This window comes from Cricetulus griseus, chromosome 5 (assembly GCF_003668045.3).
Source record: "Cricetulus griseus strain 17A/GY chromosome 5, alternate assembly CriGri-PICRH-1.0, whole genome shotgun sequence".
Classification (NCBI taxonomy): domain Eukaryota; kingdom Metazoa; phylum Chordata; class Mammalia; order Rodentia; family Cricetidae; genus Cricetulus; species Cricetulus griseus.
Genome location: NC_048598.1, coordinates 101516837 through 101525064, shown reverse-complemented (window position 1 = coordinate 101525064; position 8228 = coordinate 101516837). Strand labels below are relative to the sequence as shown.

Genomic DNA, 8228 nt, shown 5'->3' with positions numbered 1-8228 from the left:
TCTCAGCTTCTGGTGCCGCTAGGACTGACTCCTGACACCGGTTCCCGCCATGTCACCTCTTAGATTCAGAAAAGGCGGGGCTGGATACTTCACCAGGAACTTACAGAGTAATTTCCACGTGGGAGCTCCGCCCTCATATCACCACGCCCACACTAGGCCACGCCCACTGCTGTCACTCATGGGGCTAGGGAGACGCCACTGGCGTTTGCCTTAGGGGGCGTGGTTAGAACATCTGTGGGGTTTGCTCACCAATGATGCTGCGGGCGCTGCACAGGAAGAGGTGGGCTATACAGGTATCAAAGGGAGGTGTCTGCTTTCCTATTGGGTGGCGTGTGGTTGTCAAGGAAACCGTAGTGAGGGGGCGGAGCTTTTGGTGAGGCGGGGCTTCCGGGACGCCGAGACTCTCCGTCAGCTGACCCACCGCCATCTTGGCCGCCATTTGCGAGCGGCCCGGAGCTGGGAGGCGAGAGCGTTCTGTGGAAGCGGGGCCTCACTCGCCGCCCCTCTTCTTAGACTGGTCTCCGCCCGCAGCCGTAGCTCTGGCCTCCACGTCGCCCCCTCCGCGGCGGCCGGAAGCGCAGCGCGTCGCGCGCCTGAGGTGCGGTCGCCGGGTGCCCGCGCCTCCCAGGGCCGCGGCGGCCGTGTTCCCCTCGGAGGCCGCAGCCTGCGGGTCGCCGCGATGGCCCTCAAGATGGTCAAGGGTAGCATCGACCGCATGTTCGACAAGAACCTGCAGGATCTGGTCCGCGGCATCCGCAATCACAAGGAGGACGAGGTGAGCCGCGCGGAGCCGCAGCCTGGGGCCTGGGCCCGCCTTGCAGTCGCCTCCTCGACCTCATTGCCACTTGCGTCCTGCCTGCTCGAGAGCCTCGGCTCTGCACAGCTTCCCTCGGCGTCAGTTTCCCCCCAGCAGTTCCTGTCGTCTTGAAACAGACGCTGCCCAAACCGGGGGCCGCTCCCTAAGCCTCCAAGTTCCCTGCTTGAAGCAAGCGCTGTCCCAAAAGCTCGAGTGTTTTAGGTCTTGCAGTTGAATGGCACTTCTGAGCCTCAGTTTACATGCTTGGGGAGGATTTGGCCGACACGTGCTTAGGTAAAGGTTCTTCCACCAGAGCTTGTCTTTAGGTCTCATATTGAGGAACCAGGGGACCCTTCCTGATAAAACAAGTCACGGGCTGCCGGTCTCCGATGGAGTCAGGCAAACACAGGTGCAGGTTGCTGTCTGGGGCTTACTTGGGAACCCAGCCAGGTTTCAGTTCCTGTCCCCAGATCCCATGAGCTACTAGTGTTTGCAGCCTGAGTCCCCATAAGCCAGTGACCCCGAGGTTTCCTGGAATGGGGAAGCCTGACTTCGAAGGTGGAAGCTCAAAGAAGGCAAAAGTCAGGGTGTGGGAGCTATTTTTCCAGAAGTTAAGCTGTGACCACAAGCGGCGTTTCCTTTTCTTCCTCCAGCCTGTGACCTAGATTAAGGAAGAAGTGAGATAGCGGTGCCTAATGCCGGGCTCAATATAAGGACACAGGCCTCCTCCTGGGCAGGAAGGCCATCTTGAAAGAGGCCTCCATGACAGGTACCTGCTGGCCCCTGGTTGCTATGTGACACAGACTTCAGGAAGCAGGCTTCTGACTGGGACAGTCGTTTCTCTGTAGCCCCCCCATCCCTGCTGCCCCACCTTGGTAAAAGGGAAGCAGTTGCTGTCCCTGGCTGCTGCTTCAGTGGATATAGCTGGTTGGCCTGCATTTTGCTGAGAAACTTGAAATTTCCTCCATACTCCCTTGTGGCTCTCTCTGCTCTGAAAGAGATTCCACATTCCCTCATGCCTCTCCGTTCAATGAGTGTCCTCTGGGGAGCCTGTTGCAGGACCCTGAGGACAGGTCACATTCCAATTTGGTTACCTTGAACAGGCTCTAGCTAGGGACATAACCCAGGCTGGCTTGAACCTCTGATTCTCCTGCCTCGGTTTCCCCAGTGCTGGGATGACTGGTTTTGAGGGGTGTGTGTCCTCCACCCTCCCAGTCCCCCAAATCGAGTATCTTCACTGGGAATTGATGTGGATGGACTGTGCCTGCCCCACAGGTGTCCCTGGGGTAAAGGTGGAGGCACTTTTTTTTTTTTTAAATTGGTGCGTATTGTGTAAAACATTGGGTTTTATTCTACTTTCACATATGTATACAGTGTAGGAGGTGCTTTCAGTAGGTACACAGCTAGATGGGTGCAGAAAATCCTCCAAGGCCTCAGTTTCTGTGTTGCTTCTGCTGTTGTCTGCCTGGCCATTCTAAGGTTTTGGTTGTGAACCTGCCTTTTAACTGCTGAGCCGTCTCTCCCACCCTGGCTGGCCAGTTTCTCCTGCTCAGGGACCATCTTCAAGGTCCTGCATATGCTGTTGGGCTCAGTGCTGCCTACAGGCACTCTCCATTGGGGGTGCAGATGCAGTGCAGGGTCTGCTGGCCAGCCTTGCAGCAGAAGCCATGCTGTGGCCATCACTTGCCCAGCATTGTGGTTGATGCCGCGTCACTGTGTAACCCAGACTGGCCTAGGAGTTGTAATCCTCCTGCCTTAACCTTCAAGTGCTTGAGTTGTGTGGGTATGTGCATTCTGGAGGTTTTGTGGGTTTTCATTGCTTTTTTTGAGATGATCTTTCATTCATTCATTCATTCATTCATTCATTCACTTCTTTATTCATTTATGGTTTGTCAGGACAAGATTTCTCTGTGTAACAGTCCTGGCTGACCTGGAACTCACTTTGTAGACAGGCTGGCCTCAAACTCAGACATCCGCCTGCCTCTGCCTCCTGAGTGCTAGGATTAAAGGTGTGTGCCACCACCACCTGACTCAAATTTGATGTTTTTAAATAAAAACAGCACCCTTCCTGCTCAACTTCCCCCACTTCTTCAAAGCATCTACTTCCATAGCAGACATGAGGCCTTGACAAAACAAAAAACCCACAGTGCTCACAGAGCAGAGCGCCCCCTGCAGTGCCTCTGTAGTCAGATTTTCTGCAGTCGTCCAGGTCTCCAAACACCTGGCTGTGTTTAGCTCAGCACCTTCTCCTGTAGGCTTCCTCTGGGCAGTGTGATCAGCCTGGTGTTTCTGAAATGCTGGTGTTGCTATCTCATGGGTTTTTTTAGCTGTTCCCCTCTGATAGGAAGTTCCACAGGTCAGGAGGAGATGTGTCTTCCCTATGGCAATGTCTATAGAGCCAGGAGTTACTCATTTCCAGAAGATACTCCTTGCCCATGTTGTTACTGCTCCGTATCTTGGCTCTTGGAAGTTTCTAGGAACTTGGAGAACTAGACGTGCTACCTGGCATTTGATGGTGGCATCCCAGGTGAGTGTCTCAGACTCCACCCTTGCTCAGGAAGGTGGATTGATTCCACTCATCAGTGCCCTGTGTGCCAAGGCCACTACCATTTCTGCTCTAGCTAGTGACCAGGCTTCATATAGACTGGCCTTGTTGGACTTGGCTATCACCATAGCATGTTTCCGTCTAGCTACCCACAGGACTGTTCCAGTTAAAGTGCAGGTGTATGCAGTCCTGTGCTCAGGGTCAGTGGCTCTTCCTGGTCCTAGGATGAACTTTTGCTTGGTGTTACTACTAGCCAGGCTATTTGACTGGCTGGGAGCTCATGGCTGTTCCTGAGGCATGAGCCCTGAGGTGACCTGTGCCTGAGGCTGCCTGTGTTCTTTGCTCTGCCTTTACCATTCTTTCCTGCTCATTCTGTGCCCAGCTCAAATAGCTGATGCGCTCTGTTTTTTTGCTTTTAGACAGTGTTTTGCCCAGGTGGTCATTTTGTGTTACCAGTAGTTCTGGGCCAATTCTAGGTGTATTCTTTACCCCTGAGCCACATCTCCCTAGCCCCTCACTGGGGATTTCTAGGCAGATTCTCCACCCTGACCATGCCCCCAGCTCCTCATTGGAGGAATTCTGGGGGCGGGGTGAGCTCTACCCCTGAGATGTACTCCCAACCCTCTCTTTACTTTTTATTTTGAAATGGGATTGTGCAGAGTTGCCCAAGCTGGACTTGAACTCAAGATCTTTATGCCTCAACTTCCTGATAAGCTAAGAGAACAGATATTGGAACCCCTTTGGATCCTGCTCCCTTTGCTCAATTTACTTGCTTATGCAGAGGCTTGAGTGTCCCCTAGGACTCCTCTTTGTAAATTAGGCTTCCTATGCTGATATCTGGGTCCCCAGGCTGGGACTGGTGCCTTTTTAGTCTCCAGACTTCCCCTTACTTCTCAGGCTCACGCAGCCCCATTCCCTTATCTGTGTTGCAGGTAGGGCTGTTTCTCCAATTCTGCTATAACCATGGGAGCCACAGCTCCTGGCTCAGTCTTGCTCTGAGTTTGTATGACTTGGGTGCCCTGAGGTGACTTTTGTCCACCAGAGGTGCCCATGTACTAATCGTGAGATCAGTGAACACATACTCTCCAGTGCCAGAAAGGAACCGAGTACCTGAGCTGGGCATCATCTTGGACCATCTGGGCTCATTCTCACCATTGGGTTCTCAGAGGGAGACAGGAAGTGGAGGGGCAAAGTCTGGGAGATTGCTGCTTGCTCTGGGGGAAGGAAGGAGCCATGCGCTAAGGACGTGAAGCTTCTGGGTGCTAGCAGCAAACAAGATGTGGGTGCTTCCTGAAACCACAGGAGACAGCCCTGTCAAGCCTGGACATTACCTCAGGGAGGCTCCTATGGCCTGTGAGGATATGCCTATGTGGACCACCAGTTCCTGTCCTAAAGTATGCCTGTCTCCCAGAACGTGAGCCACACTGCTTGCCAGCCCCTCCTGCTACAGCTCCCGCTTATAAGTAGGCTGCTATAGTCCTTATCAGACTCTTGAGAGTTTTCCTGTGTTTCTTATGATGCCCTTGCCAGGTGCACCTGGGGACCCAGGATTTCAGGACTCAACCTGGAAGTAACAAGCTGGGCCATTGGTTACTGCCTGGCTTTGGCAACCACCTTCTTATCAGCCTGATAAAGCAGCCCCCTCTTTCCTGAAGCCAGCCGGCATGGAGCTTACACCTGTAAGAAGGCCCAGGCAGGAAGTTTCACCTTTAAAGTCAGCCTGGGCTACCCAGAGAGGCAGGTTTGAAAAGACAGTGATGAGCTACAGTGGGCTGTCCAAGGCTTCTTCCCCAGCACCACCAAAACAAAACCATCTGGAAAAAGTGTTTCTGCCCTGGTTTGGTTTGGTTTTGTGCCGCCCCCCCCCCCCCGCCGCCCCCATGTTGTTTCAAGGGATCAAACTCAGGATTAGGCTTGGTTTTCATTTCTTTTAGAGACAGAATCTCACACTGTAGCCTAGGCTGGCCTCAAATTCAGAGATCCTCCTGCCTCCCTCCACTTTTTAAGTAATGTGATGACGGAAATGCACCTGGAGCCACAAGAGAGACCAGCCCTGCCTTGTCAGGACAGGCCACAGTATCCATGTAGAGGTCAAAGGACAGCTTGCAGAGTTGGTATTTAGGAACATCTTTGTTGCTGTTTTTCTTTTGTATTTTGAGATAGGGTATCACTATGTAGCCCTGGCTTCAAATTCCCAGAGATCCACTTGTCTCTGAGTGCTGAGTTAAAGCATGTGCCATGATGCCTAGCAGGAAGGAGTGTATCTAAGCCTGACTTCTTTGGGCACGTGCAATGGGGCAGACTACCGCATAGGGAGGAACTGGCAGAGGGATGGATGTCTCATGACAGTTGGGATAAGGGGGTGTGTTTGTACACCATGGGTGCATAGTGCCTGCAGAGGCTGGAAGAGAGCTTCGGATCCCCTGGAACTGGACTGGAGACTGTGTGAACTCTCATGTGAGTGCTGGGTTCAGACCCTGGTCCTAGGAAAGAGCAGCCAGTAACTGCTGAGCATCCCCATCTTGAACTAGGAGTTTCTTTGATTCTTGCTTCTTTCTTCCTTCCTTCCTTCCTTCCTTCCTTCCTTCCTTCCTTTCTTTCTTTCTTTCTTTCTTTCTTTCTTTCTTTCTTTCTCGTTTTTTGTTTCCTTTTTCAAGACAGGCTTTCTTTGTGTAGCCCTGGCTGTTCTGAAACTCCCTCTGTAGACCAGGATGACCTCAAATTTACAGAGATCTTCCTGCCTCTGCCTTCTGAGTGCTGGAATTAAAGCCATGTTGTCACCAATCATAGCTGAAGTGTGAGTTTCTTGTCTCTTACCAAATGGGGGCAGATTTGAGTGACTGTTTTGAAAACCATTTTCCCTCGTCCCCCCCCCCCACCCACCCCCCGGGATTCAGGCCCATCCCAACCGCCTCAGCCCCTGCCCCAAGGCTGTAAAAATCCACTCCTTGAATTAATTTACACCAGAGCCCTCACACTCCTGTGTGCATGCGTGAGTGCGTGCTCGCTCGCTCGCACCTGGGCATTCTCTGCTGTTGCTGATGTGTACAGGCTAGCTTGTCCATGTGCTCCTCAAGTTTTATTTCGACCTCCATCTTGCTGTCAGAGCACTGGGACTGCACACAATGCTGTTGTGCTTTGAACTCAGGTCCTCAGCATGGACAGCACTTTACCCACCATGCTATCTTCCCAACCTATCCTTTAAAAATTTTTTTTTTTTTTTTTTTTTTTTTTGGTTTTTCGAGTCAGGGTTTCTCTCTGTAGCTTTGGAGCCTATCCTGGCACTCGCTCTGGAGACCAGGCTGGCCTCGAACTCACAGAGATCCGCCTGCCTCTGCCTCCCAAGTGCTGGGATTAAAGGCGTGTGCCACCAACACCCGGCTTTTTTTTTTTTTTTTTTTTTTTTTTTTTTAAGATTTATTATTTTTCAACCGGGTGGTGGTGGCGCATGCCTTTAATCCCAGCACTTGGGAGGCAGGGGCAGGAGGATTTCTGTGAGTTTGAGACCAGCCTGGTCTACAAGAGCTAGTTCCAGGACAGGCTCCAAAGTTACAGAGAAAACCTGTCTCGAAACCTCGGCCCCCCAAAAAAACCAAAAAAGATTATTTTTCAAGTCTGAGTACTCTATCTGCATATATGCCTTTACGCCAGTATAGGGCACCAGATCTCATTACAGATGGTTGTGAGCCACCATGTGGGAGCTGGGAATTAAACTCAGGACCTCTGGAAGATCAGCCAGTCCTCTTAACTTTTGAGTCATCTCTCCAGCCCCTCTTGTTTCTTTTTAAGTTTGAGTTTCTGAGTCAGGGACTTTGCTATGTAGTCCAGCCTGGCCTGGAACTTTAGGTAGTCCTCCTGCCTGCCTCAGCCTCCCAAGTGCTGTGATTACAGGTGTGCCCCACCAGACCTGAGTGGAGTCACTTTAGGTTGTGTCTTCGACAGCAGTGTCCTTCCCCCCTGAAACCCAGACTATTACAGGGACTGTGAACATCCAACTTCTGGGTCCTGCTAGAATACTGTGCTGAGTATTTGGGCAGATGTAGCTGGCCAAGCAGGTACTCTTGCATTCTGGAGTTCCCACTTGGTTCACTCTTCAAGTCCCTCCCTGCCTCCAGCTGAGGGTCCATTGTCCATTCCTTCCACAGAGGGCTGGCCTTATGTTCTTTTCCTTTTCAGTCATTAACAGTCTTGGGTTTTGTTTTTGGTTTGGTTTGGTTTTCCAAGACAGGATTTCTCTATAGCTTTGGAGGCTGTCCTGGAACTCGCTCTATAGAGCAGGCTGACCTGGAACTCACAGAGATCTACCTGCCTCTGCCTCCTGAGTGCTGGGATTAAAGGCTTGCACCACCACCTGATCCTGGCTCAGTCCGGGATCTTTGAATGGAGAGGCAAGGTCATTCCTGTGGCAGGGTGGTGCTGACGATCCCTGAATGGCATTTAGTTACTTGAGGCAGGCTGTGGTGACACTTGTTCCATTGGACTCAGTTGAGAACATAAAATATTCAGAAAAGTACTCTGATTAGCCAGGCATGGTAGCCCATGCCTGCCATCCCATGGGGGTCTGGAGTTCAATGCCAGCCTCAGTTGCATGGCAGTCTGGGTTACATGAAGTCCTGTCTAGAAGTGAACAAACCAAGAGTCCAAAACAGATAAATAAATCTGTTGTTGAGAGGGTGCTGAACAGCTGTGGCTCTTCACTTGTCCGGTGCTAGGGACAAGATGCCCTGGGTAGTGATGGTCCACAAATAGCCTACTAGGTCAGCTTCACAGGGCCTTGGGATGGAGCCTAATACCCCCATGCATGCCCATGGAGGTGGGGTGGGAGGCTAGGGTATGACAGCTCTGAAGTGTGTCAACTGGAGGCAGGTAGCTCTGGGCTGTATTTGA

General features: G+C 51.9%; 1 protein-coding gene across 2 annotated transcripts in view; it reads left to right on the top strand.

Annotated features, from left to right (window-relative positions):
• The first annotated feature begins 412 nt into the window (after positions 1-412).
• Ap3d1 (adaptor related protein complex 3 subunit delta 1) overlaps positions 413-8228 on the top strand; it is a 35571-nt gene continuing 27755 nt past the window's right edge. For both annotated transcript variants that reach the window (XM_035444988.1, XM_027419317.2), the window contains exon 1: positions 413-775. In XM_035444988.1, the coding sequence (XP_035300879.1) occupies positions 680-775 (96 nt within the window). In that variant the 5' untranslated portion in view covers positions 413-679. The remainder of the gene's footprint in view (positions 776-8228) is intronic.